The 26,078-nt window shown below is 38.5% G+C and overlaps 2 protein-coding genes across 3 annotated transcripts; both read right to left on the minus strand.

Moving 5' to 3' along the window:
- Positions 1-100: 100 nt before the first annotated feature.
- LOC139973311 (carbohydrate sulfotransferase 14-like) lies at positions 101-3,573 on the minus strand. Its single transcript, XM_071979904.1, has 3 exons — positions 3,079-3,573; positions 2,200-2,267; positions 101-1,727 (listed from the first exon to the last, which is right to left on the minus strand). The coding sequence occupies exons 1-3, from the start codon at positions 3,221-3,223 to the stop codon at positions 828-830; spliced, it is 1,113 nt and encodes a 370-aa protein (XP_071836005.1). The 5' UTR covers positions 3,224-3,573; the 3' UTR covers positions 101-827.
- Positions 3,574-5,277: 1,704 nt separating this feature from the next.
- Positions 5,278-26,069, minus strand: LOC139973314 (HBS1-like protein). 2 transcript variants are annotated; one of them, XM_071979912.1, is made up of 17 exons: positions 25,926-26,069; positions 25,313-25,384; positions 24,611-24,766; positions 23,875-24,072; positions 18,410-18,608; positions 17,476-17,563; positions 16,665-16,900; positions 14,484-14,601; positions 13,850-14,071; positions 12,963-13,080; positions 12,547-12,615; positions 11,601-11,705; positions 10,750-10,840; positions 10,091-10,199; positions 9,171-9,271; positions 8,597-8,741; positions 5,278-7,901 (listed from the first exon to the last, which is right to left on the minus strand). In XM_071979912.1, exons 1-17 carry the CDS (start codon positions 25,966-25,968, stop codon positions 7,887-7,889), a joined length of 2,085 nt encoding a protein of 694 aa, XP_071836013.1. In that variant the 5' UTR covers positions 25,969-26,069; the 3' UTR covers positions 5,278-7,886. The 2 variants fall into 2 exon arrangements, with proteins under 2 accessions (XP_071836013.1, XP_071836012.1); XM_071979911.1 differs by lacking the exons at positions 5,278-7,901; positions 8,597-8,741; positions 9,171-9,271; ... (8 more) ...; positions 17,476-17,563; positions 18,410-18,608 and adding an exon at positions 19,416-22,854.
- Positions 26,070-26,078: the final 9 nt, after the last annotated feature.

The raw sequence follows: 26,078 nt of genomic DNA on the forward strand, positions 1-26,078 counted from the left end.
GTCATTGTGCATTAAACATTTTCCTTTCCTTTAAAGAAAGAAATGTAGTATTTCTCAAGGCATATTTCAATTAACTGATTAATTGACTTCTTCGTGACCGAATGCCAAAATAAAGGAATAGTTCCCTTATATAAAGACGATTGTTACACTGATTTGCCATTTGTTCGACATATTCCTTGAAGCTATTGTTCACCAATGTTTGATCACCGTAAGGTGTGTAAAAATCGTATTTAGTGTTAAAGACTTTGAATGAAATGCAATATTTCGTTCTTACACCACACCATATTCCCTTTCTTTAAGAAACAAACTTGTGTTAACATTAAGGTATGTGTTTCATGTATGCTACAGAAAATGAAAAATGAGTTAGCGTGTCATGTATACCCTATCCATTACTAGCTATAACTATTACGCATTTTTTCGGTTCCGAAAACGGCATCATCGAAGTACCTTCTTATTCAAGTCTCTGAGATGTCAGGATTGTCGGACACGTCCGTCAGTCATTTCGGCTGTTCGTATGACCACCTACCCCATACCTACCCCTCTCTCTGTCGATTTGATCGTGTTACCCTCTTAGACTAAAAGGCAACGTACAAGCAGGAACTCGCGAAGAAGCCTCATTGGCTTATCAAAGCCGCAAGCTGACCGAAGTCAGTCTCTTACATTCATATTTAACGTCCATGATTATGAATTGTCAATTGCCAACAACTCTGTAACTGGACGACATACATTAATCTTGGAGTGACTCGAACCGGGGACCTTATGATTGGAAGGCATCGGCGTTTATCACTGAGCTTACACCCATACATCATATGGTAAAGCAACTAACATTACCGTTTGGTATAGTTGGGTTTTGATACCACGGGAACGTCGTAGCCAAATAATCGAAAATCAGGCTTGTATCGCTGGAGGAGACCTTGTATTGTCGCATCTGGCAGAGAATGGTAATATTTATCGAATATCGTTTCGTCAGAGCTACCAGTCACATGAATATTTGCTGACGAATTCATAAAGTAAATTTTAGAATTTTCGGTGACGTTGATGACATTATCAAAGACGTACTGAGCATCGCGGTCTATCGACTCCATTTTGCCGATAAAATCGTATCCGATCGAACACGGTTCACATAACCGATACATCTCCCTCCAATGTTCCTCTGGTCCTGTCATTAATGTGTTCCTTTGGTTACGTAAATAGTCTGCAAACTCCGTAAATGAAACATTAAACCTGGAAATCCCTCTCAATTTTGCTAACCAAGTTTTCTTAATGCGAGGCCCAAATTTCCGTCGAAATGGTGATGCGGCTCTTTCTAATTTGTTACGATATGCTGATAATAACCGCACAAAGGGATCTCGAACAAAGACAAATTTCTTATAATTCCGGACTCTGTGTAACACATCACGGAAAGAATAATCGCTAAGCAGGGTTCCTTTAGCGGCAATCGTGTTATGAATGTTATATTGATGAATCGATTTCACGTCATCGATCGCCCCTGTCAGAGCTAGAATAACTCTTTTCCAATTGGAGGAGCCCGCCTTTGGGATAGCACAGAACATCAACTGCATGCTATCAATGACGTAGATGTGATCTAAATGAAGTCTCATGACGTCATACGCGTGTAATTGTTTCTCCCCGTACGGGCTATGACGCCCCATCTCAGCGCAGACTTCGGTCAAGGTATCTTTCCTGTATTGCTGAACTTGTGTTTGACAATTGTAATCGCATTCATTCTGAAAAAAATGACAGAGAAAATGGCACCTTTAAAAATCAAGAAAATTTATTTGCGACGTGACACTGTAGTAGGATATTGACGACAGGGCGACATCTTGGGGTAAGGGGGGGGGGGGGGGGTTGACCCGACAAAAATATAATTTAAGTTTACGGACTCAACCGGGCGAAATCAACTCTAGCCTAACAAACGGCTGATTCTTCCGACAAAATGAAAGTTTTTCGTCAATTTTCGTTCTGACCAAACTGACCCCCCCCCCAAAATAACAATTAACCAAAAAAAAAAAAAAAAACCCAAACCCCTCCTAGTGACTCATCCTGCTCGATGAGCCCAATATTCTGGTATAGATGAGTTCTGAATTACATTAAAGCATGCTAAATTAATTTGTTCGTATTAACGTATAAGATAAGGTGCCTCATATGTATGCCATATGTATGAATATGTATGATACCAGAAAAATAAAACGTAATTACCTTTTTGGACAGATCGTACCTCGCATATACATTCTTAAAACCTGGAGGAATTTTTCTCACTGTTTTATCTGTAAGAGATTTACATGCAAACAAATTAAATTTACCATACACACTTTCAAAAGCGAGCCAGGTGTGTTTATGGGGATAAGAGGACCGGTGGGGATTGGGCTGGGACTTGGGCTTGCTTTTCAACCTCGCTTGACCAGGTACGGGGATGTATCCTTGGGGCTCCGCTAAGTTCAGATTTATGCACAAGTCTAATTTGCTGCACGGCTTCCAAGTACAGCATTATCTCTACGGACAAAGTTGGAAAGGTTGAAGGGGAAGAGGGGACGGTAATGTTACTATACTAAAAGTAAATCTAGGGAAATAAAAGACCGGCCAACACTGAGTATCGCTTAGGATGGGGGGGGGGGGGGGAGTAATATCTTGCTCTTAGTAACGTCTCATCCTTACGCTGTAATAAATACCTATTATGTACCGTGCACGTCGATGAAACATCATGTATTTTGATAAAGACCAAGCTAAACCATTCTCCCAAACGCACATTAGAATCACAGCGAGACATAATTCCAATGGTTAAGCTTAAGGGAAATGAAACCCAATGCATTTCCTTTACACACATTCCATTCACGAACAATAATATATATATATATATATATATATATTTGTTATGGATGCATGTGGCGGACAATTGGGTGCCTAAATTAGAATGAACGAGATACTACGTATATTCCCGTTGTTTGACCGAAAGCACTAAAAAAGCACTTAAAGCACAAAAGCCTTAAAGCATTAAAGCACTTAAAGCCTAAAAGACCGTCGAGGAATAAAAGTGAGAGTATACATGCAGCAAAACTGAAATCATATATATATTCTTACCTGGTAAATTTGAATAAACAAGAATACAGCAAAAAACATTTAACATCACGAAAACCCCAAATTTTCGAGTAAACTTCTTAGCTCCCTTCATATTGTTGTTATACAAGCCTACACACATCTTCCACGTAACAAGCGTTGATATCATCTTCCCTAATGATAGAATAACCAGGCTACGTTAAAGTACAAAGTACGAATCAAGATTGAAAGGTTTTGTTTACAGAAAGAATGAAAGACAGAGAATACAGATAAGATATTCTCATAACGAGACGTGGAATGTCGATATAACGTTAGAATGTTAGTATATAGGGGATTGTCCGGAATATCTGCATTGACCTGATTAGCTCTTCTTGTTGACAACGGACGGGCCTGGGGATATTGAAATAGGGGGGGGGGAAGGAGAAAATCAACAAAAGAGAAGAAACAACAAAACAAACAAACAAGAATACAGGCAATGTGAAGAACAATGTTCTTTATCTTGCTTTCTCGAGCTCATTTTGTCACCAACATGTAAACAAAAGGTACACCAAAACCCAGCTGTAGTACTAACACGTGGAATGTTTGCTATATGCGATACAGTATAGCAATATGTTTGAATCATTACCTTGTCATTACTCTCTTAATTACCATTTGTGTAAAAGACGTTCTCTTCGCACAAGGTCCATCGTAAACTGATTGTGAAGTAACTACGCCGTTGTTTCAGCCGTTGGAGGAAAGGGTGCAGAAGAGAAGGGGGGGGGGACGAGATGAGGAGGAGGAGGAGGAGGAGGAGAGGGATAAGGGGGAGGGTAGTGTGTCAATAACTAAGACGCTGCCTCTCTTCTCATAAGAGGCGATTTGTTATAATTATCATCTTTGATTCTTCAAAATAAATTGGTCCTTACTTTTATGATTACAGCACCATATGATTAGTCTGTGAGAAGAGACACCCAGCCAGTTGGGACAATTTTCTAATGCTAATACCTCTCTAAACTGTACTCCAATATCGTGCTCTCAAAGCACTGGTAACAAGTTATAATGTAGTGTCATGTCCCGCTTTTAGAGCACCCCCCGTATTGTCAGTACGAGCAGTATGAATATCATGTTTCTATCAGATCAAGGTTATGAACTGTTTGTACTGACAATACCAGTGCTTTGAGAGCATGATATTGGAGTACAGTTTAGAGAGGTATTAGCTTTCTGAAATAGTCCCAACTGGCTGGAAGAGATGGAACACACATAAATATTCAGAGTAGTCTACTAGCGATTCCAAAAATTAAATTTTCTTCATTTTCTTTGAAGAATATTATTTCAAAAATCATGCTAGAACTTAAAGGTCAAGTGACACGTAGACTTGACTTTACATAATGTATAACTGAACAATTCTTATGTTAAGAAAAACCCAACACCGCGATCATTTTCCGTCTCCAAAGGGGTAGAAATCGGTAAAACGTACTATTACGTAATATATTCAGTGACGTCACGGGGGGAAGCGCAGAAGAGTGCAAACATGTGTATATTCTGCGCAGTGTATTGGGTATGTAGACATCTCAAAGTTCTCGAAAATATTACCTTTCTCAGCAGTTTGTTACAAGAAAGTTAAGATTGGGATTTAGATGAAAAATCACAAATTGATACATAAGACATCGTACAAAACATTTAATGACTTCTTTTTTTCAAAAATTCCTTGCATTTTCTTCCTAACAAGCAACATAAACTCCACAAAAATCGGCCAAATTGACTTGTTCAGGGAAAGACGAAAACAAATGACGTCATTTATTTACCAAGTCGAAAGTGCATGATATCGTTGCAGGGAACTGCTTATTGCTAACACATACAGTTGCTATAGACGCACTGTAGTACGCATATATACACAGCACAGCATACACAGCATAGCTTATGCATATCGCGAAATGGCTGCCGGTGGCATTGACTCACAGTATTCAGATAGAATTCCCTACTCATTTTTGGGTTGTTCTTGTGTGAAGAAGAAAAAGTCTGAAAGACTGCGTAAAATGTGGAGAAATTGTGGAAAAGGAAATTGTGGAAAAAGTGACGTAACACCATTTCTTAAACACCTTAGGGCAATCTTCTTCCTTTAATTAAACGTGAAATACTGTTATATTTCGGCTGAATATTGATATTAACGAATATTAATTTTTCAATTTATACAAAACATAATTCAAACTACAGAAGACGAAAAGATATAACAAAAACAATGTGTTTAATTAGGAAAACTATATGTATTTAGCATACCATGGCATTGCACAACACAATTACATTGTGTCTCAATATTTCTGTACAATTTTTCTCGTTTTTCTTAACATAACCGAAAATTGACCAATCACACAGGTCATGTAATCTTCAATAGCCCCCTCTATTAAACTTTGAACATTTCACAATGAGTGACAGAGGGTTGTGGAATTTCACCATGACTTTAACATACTTATTCTCAGATGAACCTGTTGACAAAGCATATGTCCCACAACTTATATGCAAATTAGCTTTAGACAGAATGTTTTTTTAGCAAAAAGTTGCCAAACCACATGAAGGCCACAATATAGTAAATTGTTACCAAATATAGCTTTGTTTGATGAAACCATCATGTCAGAGACAAAAATCAAATTTTAACGCCATTATTATTACAACGGTGATATTAAAGTTGTATTATGCATTCCATTTTAAGCAACGCGACCAAACCATTACCTATCTTTGAAGTCTAAAACAATCTTCTGGCACCAATGTGTACTAAATAATCGCACAATCACAAGAAGGTAATTGCTTTTTGCCAAAATTTGGGATGTTTCACATTAGGATATTTGGTCACTGCAAATGAGGCAAACTTTTCATAAACACAGATCATTGAATGGCTAACGTGGCTATAACCTTAGACCAGAAACGATATTTTTTCACTTTAAATTAATGTTTACAAATGCACTAAAATCACACCTATTTTTCCACGGGAAAAGCACTCTCTATTATACTTTGACACTTTTCAAGTGTTGAGCTAAATCATCATTTAATTTGCATATTCATAAGGTCAGCATCCACTGACCAATGACAAAAGAAAATAAAGTGAAATATGTCTTGTTACCCAAATCGTAATTTTGTTCACCTATATAATCTTTATACTGCCTGAATCTTCAACTTTATGAAGACAGCAGTTCCCACGTTAGATATTTACCCCCTCCCTACACCCCATCAATGCCCTTCCTTCACCAATTCAGTCGAATCCATTAAGTCTTTGAAAGATGAAATGTCAGACTAAAAGACCAGTATTAATATTCAAAATAGGTAATAAAAGAAGCTGACCCCTAGAACCGCAAAGTGAAGAATTTAGAAAAAGATAACCAGAAATGAGTTTATTTCGTGTGACGTGGAAATAAGGATTAATAACATTACTAACTTGTTCACCAATTGGTAAAGATGAATGCCCTTTTATTGTGGCATGCAGAAACCCATTACGTTCCTTCATTTCAATTTAAAACAAACTTCACATGCCTCTGAAAAATTGCTGCTCAAAAAACAATCTATACACCGAATATTCCCGGGAACACCCGATAGAAGTTATAATTAAACAATTCCGGTATTAAAGGGCAAAGCAAAGATGGACGAACCGGTTAATTATAACGACTGACGGATAAAATGAAGACCGAAAAACATGAAATAAAATGTGTGGAAGAATTGAATGGATGAAATGGAAAAAAAAGAAAAAAACATTGGCAAGGAAGTATGAAACATTTCAACAAAAATCAAATCATCTTGATAAACTTAAGGCGTTACACTAAATGCAAACTGCGACCGGACAACAAGGTTCGAATCTTAAAGTTAAATGACCCAAAATTTCCACGAAGAAATTGTCAAATATCTCGGTGGTGTCTATTAGCTGCGATTCAGGACTTAAATATTATTATTATTATTAATATTAAAGATTATACCAGGCTGTTTGCTGCCGTCCAATCTCACCGTTTTCCAAATATTTTGTCTGTAATTTAAAATAGATCAATTTGATTAAAATCTTTAATAACAGAACAAGGCTTTTAGTATGGAGGTCAAAGGACATCTTGTCTCAATGCGGTGCTTTTTATTAACTGGCTTCAGAGGAGTCATTGGAACAAAAAGGAAGGAGAGAGAGAGAAAGGAATAAAACAAAAGAAGTAGATTTTAACGTTTATTCCAGGACTTCCGTGGGTTCTGGGAAGCTGTGATGACATTTCCTTACAGGCGCTCCTAACTTTTCTATTCTATCTATATAAAACAGTAGGAGACCCTCAGGACTTAACGTCAAATTTTTAGTGCCGGAATATGCAGCAATAAGTTGCTCATTTTCAACTGCAAAAGAAACGGTATTTTTGAAACTGCTTACATGATAAATTGGGACTACAGAAATGGAAACAAAAATAGTGGTAAGACTACGATCCCATGATGGGGGAGTTTTATTGGCCCAAAGCTGGTGTTCTATTCACCAAACCTACACATCACTCCTACAGTGTACATATATTGGTCATACTCTGTAATGCAACAATAACTGGGAGGGATGGACATATCACATTGACTAAGGTCAATATGGTGTCAAATATGAACTGAATGTAACCACACCATTAATAGACACTTCATTCTGTTGACACTATGGATCACTTAGCGTTAATTAACAGTGTACTAGTTATATGGCACTTTTATCTGATTGACTGTGAGTGAGTTTAAAATTAAAGTGGAATCCCATAATGAGAGATTCTACACTGTTCCAGACTGTATGTTGAGTTTTACTTGCTGACATCTCTAAGCTGCAGGTCAGTCATCTACACAGAAAGGCAGAACTCAATTCCATCTACTCACGATTCCTTAATCTATATTAAAAAAAAATAAAAATAAGAATAATACAAATAGAGAAGAAAAGAATGAAATATTCTGTGAAAATCAGAAGCAATTTTGACTGTATATGAGGTTCATATAATATGATAACAATAGCAACAGTGTTATTACTCTTCTTTTGTTTTTACAATACAATGTGATTTTCAAAAGTGCAGTGTTTGGCACATTGTTAGCATGTGTTAACCAATGGGCATGGTTTGTTTAATATTTTTTACTGTGTCCATGGCAAAACGAAGAAAAAATTTGATATTCGTGGACAGTTTAGTAGCAAGAATCCCGAAGATAGAATAAAGGGCTGCAAAATTTATGTGTATCATCAGTTTATTTGAAATTAAACTGTACTGCGAGGAAAAAAAGTGCAACTTTGTGAATACTGCGACACTCTATGGAAGAGAGCTAACATTTGAAAGGTTTTACCAAGAGACCAGCAGTTTTATTTTATAGGCAGCCTTCAACACCTGGTCATTACAGACTGTATATCAACACTGTACACAACTGTATGTGATTATCTGATCATCTTGTGTCAAAGCATTTTCAATGGGTGACAACTCAAGCTATAACGTGCAATGCATGATGGGAAGTTATTGAAGTTTCAAAAGGGTTAACTACTCTGGAATAAACTGGTACAGGAATGGTAAATCTTCCAGTATTCACTACTATGTTTGCTTACCAATGTAACAAGGCCAGCTGCAATGGTAGCCCCGGAGTACCTTAACATGAATCTTCCGAGGTCCTTATGATCTTTATACAGTTCAATACAGATGGGTCGGCTAGTCTCAATCTCAACCAGAGCGTTACTGTTCTTTGTAAGACACCTGGTGGTGAACAAAAGACAATATGTAGAACTGAGAACAGAGCCATAGGGGTGAGAGGCAGAGGGGTGTGAGGAAGGAGGGGTGAGAGGCAGGGGGTGAGAGGATGGAGGGGTAAGAGGCAGGGAGTGAGAGAGAGGCAAGAGGTTGAGAAGTGGAGGGTTGAGAGGCTGAGAGGAGGGTGAGAGGCAGAGGGGTGAGAGGATGAGGGGTGAGAGGCGGAGGGGTGAGAGGTGGAGGGGTGAGAGGCGGAGGGGCCAGAGGAAGGAGAGGGTCAGCGGGTGAGATGTAACATCAGATCCTGCAAACTCTTACCAATTTTAGATGAAATAGCTTCAGACCATTCTATCATCTATTTTATTACATTGAACTATTTAACTTGTCAAAAAGAACAACAACATTAAAACAACACATAAAGCAAAGAGGACTTACTTTGGCTTCCGTTGCAAGACTTCTCCTGTGTTTTTATGTAGCGTGCTGACAAGCTTTTTAATAACAGCGGGTTCACTTACGGCCTGATAGTGAAGTAATACCTGTAAAGTTGAACAGAATAATTTGATCAGTGATGCTGTCGTGGAAGGTAATTAAAGAAGTTCATGCACTCTTGTTTCTAAAAAAAATTGATTCAACACCTACCACCAGAATAGCTGGAGTAAACCGAAACAGGTTCTCAAATAATTGGCCACTGGCACAATCCTGTAGGTCAGAGATTACAACACCACTTGGGAATTACAAAATCGGCCCACCATTGTACTAATGGGGTGTACAGACTATAAAGGCTTCAGCACCCTACTAGCCTACCCTGAAGTTTGCTCAATCTACGTACAGTCACATTTGTATTCTGTCTGGCCACTTAACTCCAACCTACGTTTTTCTCTGGACCTAGTGAAAGTACACCCTGTGCTAGAGCAATGGTTAAAGTATCTACTTCTCTCCACCTTCGGGAGGTGATTTCATCAAGTGATTTTACTTTTGTCAGTTTAATGACATTAAAAACATCTGCCCTAAAATGTTATATGCAAATTAGTAAAGTAATGTCTACTATGCTATGTGTTGAGCTCCACTTTACAAAGAGACATACATCTTTGAGGTTTTTTCAACCTATGTCTCAACATTGATGCAATAAACTGGCGAAGCATTTCCTGTTCGAGTACAACAGGTCTGTGTTCCTTCATACGACTGCTGGAAGAGAATGTATAGTTCTCTTTAAGCAACGAGGAATTTTCATACAACAGAGCATTTATGGGATGCAAACATTTTAGTGGATGCAAACATTTTAGCGGGGAAAATTATGAGGGGAAAATGTGGGCGACACGACTGAAAACGGCAGCGTTGGAAACTTGAAAACTGACCATGAATCCTTTGGTGATTGGGACAGCGATATCGAAGACGATGATCCTAGCTTGGAATCGAGTTGTCGTTCTGATGGGATCGATTCGACTGGAAAGTACACTCCCGACGCTAAAATATAACGGAAAAAGTTACGGAACGAAAAATAAAAGGAGACGAGAACATATGGAACGATCGCAAAAGTAATATGGAAGAAAATGTACGCAATCTTTTTCAAACTTTCTCCGTCTACTGATCCTTACCTACGATGACAAAATGTTCAAAAACCCTAAAATATGAAGTTCACCAATGACTTCAGCTACATTTTGTTGGTGGATTTCACCTTTCTTTCTCACAATGCCGTCTCCCCCACCCCCTCCCCTCAACTTGTTCTTACAGTCATCATTTGTACATCACTAACATGTTGACAGACCTGTTGGCCTGTACACACTGTAAGTTTTCTGTGTAACTCTTGTCTTCTTGCCCCCCCCCCTCCCCATGCAAAATTTTTCACAATCCCAGTTGGGGTTGTCCAAACCCCAGGTTTGAGAAACGTGGAACGATACAACACTTTCCAAACTTCAAAGGTAAGACTTTTTGAGATATCATGAATTAACAGTAATCAAAGCTTAGCTCTACACTATTCATCAAATAAAATCTGTGTTCATACAGCTGTACTTACTTGACTTTCATCTGATCAATTCCAGTTATAACTAGAATTGCTTGGTCTCCAGCACAGGCCCACTTAGCGTCCTCATCGTGAATTGAGATGCCTGGGAAGAGCAAAATGATATGTCTGAACATCAACTGTTGCATCACGTATCAGAGGTGTGTTTGCCCTTGGTGGGTAGGGGGGGGACCTAGTATTTTAAAATGCAGGGGGTATGGTCGTGTAGGGATAACAAAGGGGTGTACACCCTAACCCCTCTCTTGAACCATACCTGGCCTGTTGCTCATATGATTATGCATTTATGCAGATTTGCCCTTTCATATTTTCGTTTTATAGATTTCTAAGCATAGTAATGTTGCCGCACACTGATTGGTCCTTTTAATATCTTACAACTAAATCTAACATTGTGATTGGGAGGAAGACAAAGAACCTTGTTTGCCTAATGTTGAGAAGTTAGTTAATCTTGTAGCACAGTTCAAAGGTGAAGGTAAGGGAACTGTGCCATGCACATAAAATTCATTAATGATTTTCTTCAAACATAATCAAATCGCTGACAGAATAAACACAACAAAATCCATGTTTTGGTTTCTGAATCGATCCTTTCTGTGATTTTCAACCTTTCACCTCTACTTGGCACGCTGCCAAACCATCGAAATTGCCTATATCCTGCGGTGGGATCAGCACAACAACATCAGACGACACATTGATAACAGTAGCAGCCTTCATGTCATACGAAAGGTGATTCCGGAGAAAAAATAACTAGTTACCATATAAAGTAGTACCTCTTGAAAGAGATTTCTTCACATGGCCACAAATTATGCCTCTTAACAATTCCAGTTATGTTATGAGAAAGTGAGACGTACCTTTAACAATACCGCCCTCTCCAGCCGGCATTGCCACGATCTTATCGCCGAGTACGATGCTACCGGATTCGATTTTTCCACATATACTTATCCCTGCACCGATACCTACATAGAAAGAAAAACACACAATAATAGGAAAGCGAAATCCTGCAGGATACATCACTCAGGCATAAACCTACACAGTTTAATATCAACACAAGATGGCTCCATACATATATACACGGACCCAAGATGGCTCCATACATATATACATGGAGCCAAGATGGATCCATACATATATACATGGAGCCAAGATGGATCCACATATAAGTAAACATGACAGAAAATAGAAAAGTAATAAACAGGATGTTTGGATTGAAAACAAATTTAACACAGCTTTTTCCGCATTATTCAAGTGCCCTAATGTAACAAAGAACGTTGGCATAATATAAGTAAACATGGCAGAAAATAAAAAAGTAAAAAACAGGATTTTTGGATTGAAAACAAATTTAACATGAATTTTCGCATTATTCAAGAGATCTAATGTAACAAAAAAGTTGGCATTCTTTGGGTTACTCTGTTTGGTGATACAAACAGGAAATTAAGTCCATTACTGGATCCCCAGTGGTCCTCCAAGTCTTATTCATTTATAGCAGGATTGAGCTTTCTATTATGTATGTTTCAAAACATCTGTTATCACAACACAGAGTATGTTCTAGTTTCATACTGTGGTCGTTACAGACACTAATAAGTTGGAGGCTGATTTAGACCCTGGGTTGGACAGCGGAACTGCTGGATAACCCCCCTTACGCTTTCGCCCCTCCTCCCTCCTTTGATTGAATATCTCCCTGTGAAAATAGGTCGTGCTCTGAATAAGCCACAGCCGATTCTGGAAGTGCAGGTTGGGTTTCATTTTTAAACAGGTTTGAATGGTTGCGGTTACTTTACGACCAAAGCGTGTTCTCACCTTTGAATACATCCGATACGCACATCCTAAAGGATTTGTCGATGGGCCTTGATGGAGATTTAAACACATCTGAAGAGAAAAGTTAAAAATCAATAAGAAAGCAAAAAAGGAAATAAAATAATAATTTGTGGTTTACATTAATAATAATCTGTTGTGTATATCGTGCATGTATATATATATATATATATATATATATTTATATATATATATTTATATATATTTATTTATATATATATATATATATATATATATATATATATATATGTATATGATACAATATGATACAATAATTTACATTGAATATGATTTATCAAACAACCTAGGGAGACAACCAATCCAGAGGTCTGACTCTCTTCTCGACAATTAGCACACATGTGGTAAGAGTTAATCAAGGCATTTTGTGAGAATATTCTTACCTATCTGCTCCAGGAGGCAGGGTCCTTTATACCACTTCTCAAGCAGCGAGGTCTCTGCCTTCTTGACTAAATTTTCACCACCAAGGCCACTGCATGGTATGTATTCAATGTCAGAATCCTGTTTGATAAGGAAAGCAATTATACAAAATTATGAACATGGCAAAAATTATGCAAATTTATGTCTTCTGTGAATTTTTATGAAATGTAAATATGCTAATATAAAATTGAAGAAAAAATAGATGAATAGAGATGGAGATGGATAAGGCTGGTTACACCACAAGGTATACAGCTGCTAGGTGACTTTTGTTAGAGCTATGAACTATAAATGTTTAGTATTGTGCAGAAAACAATGATATAACTGACAGGCAGTGTTGCATGTTACTTGAGTATAAACTCTCATGCTGGAGTAGGAGAGTATTGTATTGTCTCAGTGCAGAACAATTTTTCAATTTTTTAAGACCCATTATTTTACTTTTTAACTTTCATGTGTGGAAGTGGTCATCACCATGGTGTGATTTGACATATTTTATTTCTGCCGGGACAAGAAAATGATAAAAAAAACTAGGAAATCACAAATTTGATGAACAAAATAAACCCCCCCCCCCAAAAAAAAAACGGTACATAAAACTTGCTCAGATAAACACAGTGCATGTGTAAAATGTGGAATAATTTTATACAAGCCACCAACTATTTATAAAGAGAAACTCAATGACAAATAAAAGTTAATTGCTGTCAATGGCTTGAAGAAACCTGATCTCTCCCCTTGATGGTCCCCCCCCCCTCCTCCGGCCCTTCCCTCTACTTCCATGACAGTGTTTACATATCCTATGACTTCTTTCCAAACCAACTACGTCTACGTGCTCTTGACAGAGAAGAGGAGGCTGTACCTTGAATCCAGTCTTTTTCAAAAACGACTTTAATTTCCCGACAATTTCATCGAATCGTTCCTTCGACCAGTCGACGGTGTCCATTTTGTTGACAGCCACTGCCATTTGCCTGACTCCTAGAGATCTGGCCAAGATGGCATGCTCCCTCGTCTGTCCTCCTGATTCAAACCCGGTTTCAAATTCCCCTCTGGTCGCATCAACAACAAGGATGGCAACGTCAGCCTGAAAAGTGAACCAACATTTTAGAGAACCAGTATTTTAGAAAACCACCCAGAATACGATGGTCAGGGGTGGAACAAAAAAAATCACCAAACAGATTTATGATACCCAATACGTACAAGAACTCCAGGGACGTGGAGGGAGGAATAGGAGGGGAAGAGAGGGGTGGGAGGTGAAGAGAGGGGTGGGAGGGGAACGGATGGGTGGGAGGGAAAGAGAGGGGGAGGGGAAGAGAGGGGGAGGGGAATGGATAGGAAGAACATGAACATAAATCTTTTTTCTATTTTGTAAAATTTGAAAAATATCATACCAGAGACAATTTGCTTGGTCTAGTAAACATTAACAAAACGTCAAAATTATGAATGAAACTGTCAAATTTTTTTTTAAATTTGTTCATTCTCGGAAGCCAACTCACCTGAGCAGCGCCGCTGATCATGTTTGGTATAAAATCTTTATGTCCGGGGGCATCCAGCAGCGTCACTATACGGTGTTCCGTCTCAAATCGGGTCAGACCAACGTCCATAGTGATACCCCTACGAGATGAGAAAAATATTTCCGTCAAAACCTCTGAGTTATCCTTAGAACTTTCAAGCTTGACTTTTGCTTTCAAGAACTTGCTTTGCTTCCAAGAACATCCTTAGCACTTTCAAGCTTGAACTTTTCAAGCTTGAAAAAGAAATCCCCCTCCCGAACCCTCCCCCGACATCAGCAAGAAATTTGTGTCACAGAATCTTAAAGCAAACGTTGAACATCGTATCTCTCAACGTGAAAAAATACACTCGCACACTTAATTTAATTGGAATTGGCTGCATCAGTAACGAAAAAATTCTGAAATTTGAAATTTCAGTAATTATCAGGAAGAACGAAAGAGAGACTACGTTGAAACGTTTTAAGAAAATCTCTTCAGTTTCCAAGACATTTTTTTCCATGATATTTCATATTTACTTAAAAAAAATTCCCATGACTTTTCTAAAATTTCCATGACAATGGGAATCATGTGAATGCAAATTTGCTGCCAGCACTTGTCAACAGCAATTATAATTCAAGCTGTGTTGACAGTCTAAGCAGGAAAACCTTACTAAATATCCCTCAAACATCCCTTAAATATCCCTCAAATATCCCTAAACATCCCTCAATCATGTTTTGCTAACTACCAATGATCTTCCCACTATTGTTCACAAAGCTGTCAAACAAGCGATACTGATACAAAAGGGTACTTTAAAACGACAAGACCAGTCAAACACCCTGTGGATATTTTCAATATTTTAAAACAACTTTCCAAACTTTTTAATACATCTTTCTACGTGTAACATTCTTTCGACTGGCTTTTGGGGGCTGTGAATAACTGCTAGGACTGTTAATTTCTCACAAAATTATTCCCAATGGAATTTTTTTTTGCTGTTACAACCCAACTCACAGTCTGCTCTGATTAATTGACCGAGACAGGGTGCAATCAACCAAAAGTTCTTCACGACAATATGTTATTATCATATCTTTAGTATTTTTCTGACAGGGTAAGCTGCCAACCATGCAGAACGAGAGTCAGTTAGGGAAAAACCATCCTATTATGATAACATTAACCGATTCTTTAATCACGAACAAACAAACACATACAAACTTGAAACTTTCACTTTCGTAATGAATCATTCCCAAGTTATACCACTGGACTGAAAACAACAAAACACTTTACAAAACCTCAACTAAAATGAACTTTTAACAAGTGAGCAGGAATACTTCAATAAGTATGAAGAGTTATACTTGCTAGATAGTATAAAAGATACTCAAGTCAAGTTCTGATAGGAAATGTGATCTAAGAACGGACACTAATATTTTTGTCCGCTGTAAAGTGGGTCCATTATACAACTCTTGGAGAAAGCGAAACAGAATGAAACAAATGAATTCTGCTATCTGAAGAGTTTCCTGCTTAAAGCTTCAAATTTGACAGGTTCTACTTGTTGAGAACCATGAGAGAGGGCGCTGTTTATTTTTAAGACACTGTGCTTCTTTTGTGCATTCAATGGTTCCAATACACAGATTTTTCAAGAAAACCAAATTACAGGCATACTCTCATCAACATTACTAATTTTAATTTATAATTCCTGAACATGAAATACCAGATTCCTGGACCTATGTTCGACATCCTTCTTGTGACGAACACTCCTACAGTTTTAGTCATCAAAGTTAAGTTTGAGGCTTTTGAGGCCCCCCCAACTCTCCCTGATATGGTATTTTCTCTTCAAGGTCATTTGACATGGACTTGCATGATTCACCAAAGCTATTGCAAAATAGTAGTGGTTGATAAGATATTGAAAAGCGTGCAGGGAGTTGAACCGTACAGGGGTTTATAAAGCCCTAACTTAGCACCGAGAATGACTGTGATATTAAATTCTGGAAGCAACTGTATTTCTGTAGCAACATTGGTAGGTGAGTGTCTTGGTAGTCAGCACAGAGCACAGAGGCGGTCAAACCCCTGAAGGACTTTGAGCAGATGCGGATGAAATGTGAGATGAGAGATCAAATAATTGATGAAAACTAACAATAACAACAACAAGAAAACAGTAACCACCGAATCAGAAGGCAGACTAAAACAGCTTACCGCTCCCTTTCCTCTCCGGTTTCGTCCAGTACCCATGCATATGCAAATGAGGCCTTGCCCTGCTTCTTGGACTCGGTTTCGTATTTGTGCATCTGCCGTTTGTTGACTTGACCGAGTAGATACAGGAGATGTCCCATTAGGGTTGACTTCCCAGCGTCCACATGGCCGATTACCACCATGTTCAATAATTCCTTGCCCGCCTGTCTCTCCAAATACTCCTTCGAGACATCAATGTCCTGATCGAAAACAAGGTCAGAATAATTAAGGTCATCTCATATATAGGTGGGTTTTTTGCAGTCACAACAACAAGATATGAACTCCTTAAAAACTTCCCAAATCAAGAAACCGCTGGGAAAAAACCCTATGAGAAATGTTTAATATTCCACATGAGGAAATGTTTAATATTCCACATGATGTTGGGTTATTTTTTTTACGAAATTAGGTCATTTGTTCAATTTCCAATCTTGTTTGTTGTAGGGTATCCTAATCGTAACAGTCGTCAAAGAACAAGGACCTTTGAATATCTCAAAAATGTCTCAAACAATTATGGCTAAACTCTTGTTCACAGCCAAAAAGAAATCTGTCTCATTTTAAACTAAACACAAACGTGACAGTTTGTTTTGTTTTTTTGTAATTCCAATCGTTGGAACTTATTAAAACTTTCATCTTCCCGATGAAAACACAGATAAAACTGTCACATCTTGTTGAGAGTCCTCTTCTTTGCCAAGTGTTTAAAAGCCTTTTCCTTCAAGTTTTGTCTTTAATGCATACGAGAAAACTTTACTAAGTTTTAGAAAGTAAATTAACTCACGAGTGGTTTAGTCTTGGACTCTCGTCTATTGGGCGTTGATGTCAGAGCGGTCAGGTCGGAGCTACTGCTTACTTTAGGCATTGAACCTCTGAAAACAAAATTTGCAAGAAATGGGTTTCTTAAGAATGCAGAATTTTCATTTCAACTCAATTTTGTGCTTGTACCTCGCTCGTCACAGTGCCTGGGGGTATTTTGCTCATGGTGTGATCACAACTTTCCGATTGCCTGACATGAATATTAATGTGCAAAATATTAATGAGCTTAATATTAATAATTAATCACACTTTACTTTGAAATGCCTGTAGCCAACGGTTTTTGTCAACCAACTTTTTCTACGTTCACCAATAATTTTCAGCAGCTAGCTGCATTTTCAGAATGACTTTCTTACCTTTATGATTGCTTCAAACTAATAATGTTAGCCGATAATTTATGATCACATTCCACATTAAAAAGTCTGTGGTCGACTGTATTGTAAACTAAGCATATCAAATGGAAACAAAAAATAAAAAATTCATAGGATAAGTTCTTTGTAATTTCAGGATGAATTTTCTCGCCGTTAAAAGTGTGCTTGAAGAGAAACTCATTTGTTGGGATGATACATTTGAATATATTTTGCATATCAGAACATTGACATGTAGACCAACCAAACTTTAAGAAATGGAGTCACCTGAGTAAACAAGGTAATGAAATGAATGTAGGCACTTTCAAAAACTTGGAATATTTCAAACATGTTTCTTGCTTTAAATGGATTCTACAACCAGGACTGGGAAATACATCTTCCAATGCCCCGTTTCAGCAGAGAAGACTTACGTTAAAGGCTTGACTGACTGGCTTCAATAAAATGCTGAAACACCAAGACATTTTATTTATTGACTCCCTATCTCAAGTGTGCAAAACGTTAGCGATCATTTACTGCGCAACGAAAGATTCTCACCTCCGATCGGGAGAGGCGGCCCCTGTGGGGGTGAGCGATTCTTGAACTTTGACCTTTGGAGGCTCTTTGACCTCAAACCCCACCTTTGCCTCAGCTTGGCCAGCGAAGCTCATCTTGGTGACTCCAACGGTCAATTGGGCCTCCGCCTCTTCTTGCAGCCGTTTCTGCAAGGGGTCCTCAATATGGAGAGTAGGAGGAGCTTTGGGAAAGCAGGAGATTTTTTTCGAAAAAAATTTAAAAATTGTAAGAGGTTCAATTCATACAATTTTTGGGGGCAATTTGGGGTATATATATAATTTTTTTGTGAAAGACTCTTCGAGAAAATAACAGTAATATTACAAAGATGAATATGGCATTACACAAACCTGTTCTTAGTATTAAGTCAAAACAAACAGACGTTGACTTACCATTGATGGAAATTTTGCCAAAATGATTTCCAACGATCGCTTCCATGTCATTTTACCCCTCTTAAAAACACTGGCTTTTTGTCGATGAAACGACAAAACATTAAATCACTGTCATACAAATTGCTCGGTTGAGATTAGAGTAACTTTCAGAAGTATTTTGAACAAAGATCATTTGATTGCAATGACTGGAATTACCTGTGATATTTTTTATGCATGTCACTAATTAAGCCTTGATGAGTTCATAGCTTATAGGCTTTTTAGAATCATCACTGCAAGATGTCAAATTTGGAAGAAAATCAAAAAAGGTTTTCTACATGTTGCTTGAATGAAGGTTGTTTGTTGTGGCGAGTCTTTGGAACTAATAGTGCCGTCACAAATAACTTAACATAGCAAATGATGCATAAGTCTTAATATGGAATTATGCCTTGAAGAAAAATATAAGTGATTTTCACTGTGTATAAGTCAAAATGCTGATGTGGTGTCCTGCAATGGTAGTCCTTCACATTACCAGGGCTAGCCACATGGGAGAGCATGATTTAAACTTTGAGATGTGGTCTTGTATGTTTCTCTGGGGATGTAGTATTTCTCTTTTTATTGGGGGGGGGGGAGTGGAAGGGCAAGTGGGGGTGAGGGTTAACTAATTTTCTTAATTTTTGTTACAAATGATTATTACTGAGTTCTGGGGAGAAGTTTGTATAGCTTTGACAATCATAAATTTGATTTGAGATTATCTGAGCATAAAATTTGATACTCCAACAACTTGTAGAGGTTTACTTATAAACTTTGATGAGAGTGCCGGTCTGGTAAATAGTTGATGAAACACCTGAGCTACAGGATGGATTCATCTTAGTCTCTTCTCAGACTAGGAAAACCTCTCCTGGGGAGAAGGGAATATTGTGCTGCACCCACCCCCACCCCCGGGAGGAGGGAATGTGCTGCACCCACCCCCACCCTCTTAACAGTAGGAGAGAGAATGACTAAAACACTGACTCTCTGCATATTCTGTTCCACATTGGGTATACATTGTGCGGCTCTATGGTGAAATTGATGGACATTCACGTTGTAGGTGGGATGAATTAGCGATTACAGGTAATGTACCAGGAGAAACAATAACCCTGATGAACCCTAAAAAAAAGTAAAAAAAAAAGTGAAAGTATAAAAAAAAGGTATCACTAAGGAAACAAAGCTAAGGCTTGACATTTGCAATTGTAAAAATATGTATTTAAAAGAATACACACTAAAAATTCCCTTTTCATTGGATTACATAAGAATTAAATACCAGTGGAATAGTCAAGTCACCCATAGATATTTTGCATACTAATTATTTTAAAAAGGAAATGATATATGTTTGTCCCAGATTTGTAAATTTACATTTTGTACGAACGGTAATATATTAATTCTCTACCCCCCCTCCCCACTCCTCAAGAGCAAGATACAATAGGGTCAGTCCATCTTTTTTATCCTGCTTCACAAGTTATATCACATTTCTTTCTTTGGCTCAAAAAAAACCACACAATTGATACTGCTGCTCTATTTGCTGTTACGAGACTGGTTGCCCAAAGGTTTGCTGGTTGCCACGCCAACCTTGTCCAAACAACTCTAACAACATTTAATTTGAATGTTACGTATGAAGAACAGCATTGGCTGCAACAACATAGCAAGTTTGCCATCTCCCTAATGGTCTTCATGATAGCTTGGTTGCTGCACAAGAACTTGAGCCTGATAAGATTCAAATTTACCCCAAAGTAGGTCTACGATTTTTACAGCTTTTACGGTGGGATGAGAGTAGGTAACACCAAATATAAAAAAGATAAAAAAAAGAAAGTTGTTCCTCAAATAATAATTTTTACTGAATTCTGACAGTAAACTCCCTCCCTGTTATGTGAGACAGTGAATTTCTGCAAAAAGGTGTTAAAAATGTGTGTGACCTGACATTGTTTTGTTAACTTTCAGTCAATGTAAAATCCATTGCAATGAAATCAGTCAATCGGCAGTTTATTCATCCATCACCATTGAGGATAAATAGGTGATTTTAGAAATTGATGGGTTGAAGAATAGCCTAGGGTTACCGCTATTAACGGAAAAACTGCTAGAAAACGGTTTCCTAGTCCACTGGAATCCAATAGATGTCCTCCTCATTATTGTATCAACATTTTTATAGAAAACCTTGCTTCCATTATTCTTGCACGAATGAAGTCTGGATTGTGACTCTTTCTGCGAAGATTCACAAAAAACACCAACATCAAAAAAGAGAAGAAACGTTAGATGCTAAACATCGTCGCGATAATCGTTACTACGTCCTTCCAAAGGCGGCCTTCTGTCTCTGGGTCACGATGTCATCGGGGGAAGGAGTCGTGAAGTCAAAAGGAGTTACATCGGGAACGTATTCTACTTCTTCCTGGTATTTCGTCATGCTAGCCTGCCTTTGAAATTGAAATCTCTTTGCACATTTAGAGCCCGGTGATCCCTGGGCTGCCCGTTTTCTTTTGGGACCTAGATACATCAAACAGAGAGACCGGGCGAATTTAGAGGGCTCGGCTAAACAGCTACCTTCCAAAGAGGAGTGCATTAAAGGTTGCAGAGGTAATAAACCGTCCTCTGTACTTTCTTCCAGAGAGTCAACACCAATGTCTTGATTTACATTCACACCAGTGGAACGTTCAACATTTGAGCGTCCATTCATTTTTCGACCCGTTTTTTTCTTCTTCCTTGCATGTTTTGGAATGGATAAATTGGCCTCACGAGTAACAAGTACTCTGTCATGTTTCGTTTCTGGTTTCACTGCAACTGAGTCAGACTGTTTGGTTGCCAGTGAGGTATTGTTTCCTTCTGCTAGATGCAGGCTGGCTAGATCCGATAATGAGAGACCAGCTGACGGTGTGGCACCCTTAGGATGTACGCCACCGACGGTTGGCTTCACCATAGATCGTAGCTTTCGGCATTCTCCCAGAGCTGGATCAAACTTTGGGGTTGACTCGCTAGCTTGGCTTTCGACGACTAATTTTCCAAACCGTTCTCCTACCAATACCGGTAGTAATTCTTGAGCACCAATTTCCTTGTCACCTCCCTTAACTGACAACTTCACAACAGAGGGAGCCAGCCGGTCAAGTGATAGGGCCGATGAAGGGACAGCTTCGGACCCTCCCTTTAATCCAGCTCCTCCCATCTGTGCTAAATGTCTTCCAGCCAGATCTGACAGACCTAATCCAGATCGTGGTCTGTCGCTGGTCTTTGAAGAAGCGTGATCGCTTGGGGAAGTTGTGAGGTCTTTACAAAGCACCTTTGAGTTTATTTTATCTTTGATCTCCTGGTTTGCGTGTCCCTGCAGCAGTGCTGCCAGACTTAGGCTGCAGCCAGACTTGTCTTGGATTTGATGTTTTCCGTGAGAGGACGCAAGGCTGCTCAGAGACGGTTTGGAATGACCTAATCCTAGTCCCGACCGGTCTCGATTTATGCCACTGTTTGGTTTCTGTTGCTCGAGTTCCTGAGCTAATTGAGCGTGATTTAACCAGGGTCGACGAGGAACCTTTTGTACCCTATCTGGTTCATGGCCCAAGGCCAGTAGATCCAAGGACTGTTCCAGAGAGCTACAGACTTGTTGAAACAGTGAAATCCCTTGAGGGACGTCACGACTAGATGTATGGTGCTTTTGTTTTTCGGTGAGATGAACCTGGTCTGACACACTCTGACATTTCTCTAACCCTGTAGTCTGTTTACGTGATAATGCAAGGTTACTAAGAGATGGCCCCAACTTAAGATTTATTTCTCCTGTGGCAATTTGATCCATGGGATCACAACCCACACATTTAACCTGATCTAGTAAAGAATGAGGAATAATTTTAACATTGCTATTACAACTGCCTGACAAGACTCGAGGACGGCTACTCATACTATCGGCCTTGTCGGCAGTTCCCCCCGAGCTAATATTCTGCACCAATTTTGATGGGTTACGGACATAACGTCCGTGTGAATTAGCAGAAAGAGAGAAATCCGAGCGAGCTTCAGAATGAGAGGGATGTCCCTTCAACTGTCTCGCTCCTTACCTTACAGTGGCCGACCACAGAAACGTCGAGAAGGAACGAGAACCAATGGAAATAAAACAGAGATGGACAGCAAGGAAAAGCATGGAGGAAAGAAAAAAACAAAACAGGCACAAAATTAGCAAAGATAATTGTAAGCTTACAAAAGAGGTAAAAGTAAAAAAAAAATATCCCAAAACAACGACAAGAAAACATGTAAAACAGGCTAAGAATTTGAGATAACCGAACAAAATGGTACCAATGGTTAACTGGTGGATTTTCCCTTCCAGTTTGTTGTGTCGCCTTCCATCTTAAAAAGTTGTTTACCATCTGCACAAGATCGACGAACTCATTTAATCTGACTAAGGGTCACTGGTTTTTTGGCCCCAGAATTTTTTTTTCCTGTTTCGGAACGTTTTATCGATTTTGTGAAAATGAAGGGTCGAAAAAGTTTGAATTTAAAAAAAAAAAGAAAGAAAGAAAAGATCGAGAAATACCCCTTTTCCTGTGTAATAATTATTCTTGTCAAAACAAAAAGGGATAATTATTGTCAAGACAGAAGGAATGCATAAAGAAGAAGAAGAACCATGAAGAAACAGATAGAATACTAAAATAAGATTTCTTCCCCCCCCCCCCTGATATTCAGCAAAATAGGACCATGCGCCATACAAACCTGTATGAAATAAACTGTTTCTATTTTACTATTATGGAGCTTGATATTTACAAAAATGGACAGTCCACTCAATGGGTCAAGCAGTATGGGAATAGGTCAAGTTACCAGACTGTCATGGTCAGGGGTGGGGGTGGTGAAGGGGGGGTAAGAGAGCATGACATGATAAATCTTTTTTGAGAAAGCACAAAACATTAAAAATTTATTGCCTTCATCTCAAGGAGTTAAAACAAAGAGGATGGATGCTAAACCAAAAAAAACTCAAGATAACTTTATTAATGCCAGCCTGTATTATTATTTTTGTTTACATTATTTTTTTATAGTTTTTGTACGTTACATGTATTAAGTTTCTAGTTTATTTATGTTTACCTTTTGTGTTTCTGCTGACAATAGGTGGTTGTTTGTCTGCTTTTCTTCGTTTAGACCCGTTTTCCTGGTAGTTCAGACAACCGTCTAACGCTGTCTCAAATCCAAAGTTGCTCTCCAATACCTTGGTGATGATGACGTGTTCCGGAACTGTCTCTCCCACAATATTCCGGATTTCTTCAAGACAAGACTGGAGGCGGGCTACAATATACAATTTTTTGAAGGAGTTTACAGCACAATGCCTCATTGCACAGAAATGTTGGTAAAATGCATGTCAATAAAAATGATTAGCTGAACTTCACTAGATGATTGATTAATCCACAACCAATTTGATCCATAAAATGCGAGGTACTGCATTTATCGGGGGTTGACCAAGGATTTTTACACCTGAAGGATTGTGGCAGTTAAGTCATTGAAAGCCAACTTCTCATGTAGGTGAGTCTGGGAGAGCGCCCCCACCCCCCCTCACTGATAAGAGAATTAAGAATTATTTAACGTCAATCTGGTGCATTCTGAGGAATATTTAGACCACCACTACCCTCCTCCCTCCCTCACCCGCCAGGATCTGCACCTGCTTTGTTATGACTGAATGATAAACATCGAGTAAACATTTTTTGGTTTCTTAATGTCTGAAATCTTCTGTGTGATCAATGCAACATCAATTACTTGTGGTAGCGAATCATTCTCCAGGTGGAAATCATACATGAAATATACTGTTGAACACGTATTTTTAATCTACCTTCGTCTGTAGCATTGAGTTTTGGCCTCTTGAAGCTCCCCGAGTCTGCTAACGGTTCCTGCATGGCCCCTCTCTCGTCTTCTTCCTCGCCGATATTTTCCAGGAACGACGACAACTGGTGCCCTCGATGGCTGCCGGGGTACAAGAACTGTTCAGCTGGGGGTGGGGGGAATTGATACGAAAACTGATTTGTACATACAAGACCAAAGCGACCGTTTCTCTTTACCTCGTGGATATCTGCCTATACTGTAGTTAAGAACACTAAAGGAATCTATGCTGACAAATTTAGTTTTAAGTATATTGGTTAACTTTCTATGTGCAAACCTGAAGAAAATAACAGAAAATAAAATATATCATGTAAAACACTCCACAAACATATCTCCCTGAGAATGCAAATGAGAGAGACTATTAAAAATGTAGCGCGCTCTCTTTGAGAACGCTGACAGTGGCACTAGGTAACACTACCACTAAGCAATTTTACCTGGTATTCAAGGTTTGTTTCAGATGTACCTGGTGTTTTCTTCGATAACAGATTTCAATGCACCTACAGTACACTAACATGTTAAGCAGTACATATTAGACCACCACCACCCTCCCCCACCAGGATCTGCACCTGATTTTTTATGACTGAATGCTAAACATCATATCATATTCATTTTGAAATTTGAATCTTTTTTATTGTTTTACAATTTTTTGAAATACCTGTAGCAGGTGATACGCCATAGTCATCCTCAACTGACTGCCCGTAGAGGTCATCATCATACCCATCCAAGTCTGAAAAAAAAAAACAGGTTAGTCCAATCAGTAACAGTTTTGTTATTCTTTGAGTACTGATTCAATGGAAAGCAAAATCAAGCTAAAATTAGTTAAGTGTGGGCACAGTTAGCAATCATATGCAATAGTACCAGTTTATATTACCTAGGTCTATATTTTTAATGATTACTGATTTTGACACAATGAAATATAACGAGCAGTTATTGGTGATATCCATCAAATTTTGCCATGCTTGGCAAAAAAAAAATGGAACTGAAAAAAAGGCAAAAAAAAGGGCAAAATAGTCGTTTTGTATTGTATAAAAAAAACTGTACTTATTAGGATTGTACGAGTCAATAGATCTCACTTTTGGTGTAGTGTGTGAACAATTGCAACTCAACTCATGTTTAGGCCTACACTATAACATTAGGCTACGTAGGCTAAATCGTTGTAGCCTAACGGTTAAAATGTAGATGATAGTAGCCTAGGCTAAATGTGTGACTGTGTCAGCTGGTTACAGTAATGTTTTCATATTAACAACTCCCATAGGCACTGCAAATACCTTCGTCATAAGTCATTCCGCGAACACTTCTGTGTCGCGACATTTTTCCGATGCAGGTAATCCTTCCGAAAATAAGTCATTGGGAAACCTGGAAAAATGTAGCTGGTCTTCAAGACGTTTGGAGACTTTGCATGTGTACTTGCTATTGGCCTA

This window comes from Apostichopus japonicus, chromosome 9, assembly GCF_037975245.1.
Source record: "Apostichopus japonicus isolate 1M-3 chromosome 9, ASM3797524v1, whole genome shotgun sequence".
NCBI lineage: Eukaryota > Metazoa > Echinodermata > Holothuroidea > Aspidochirotida > Stichopodidae > Apostichopus > Apostichopus japonicus.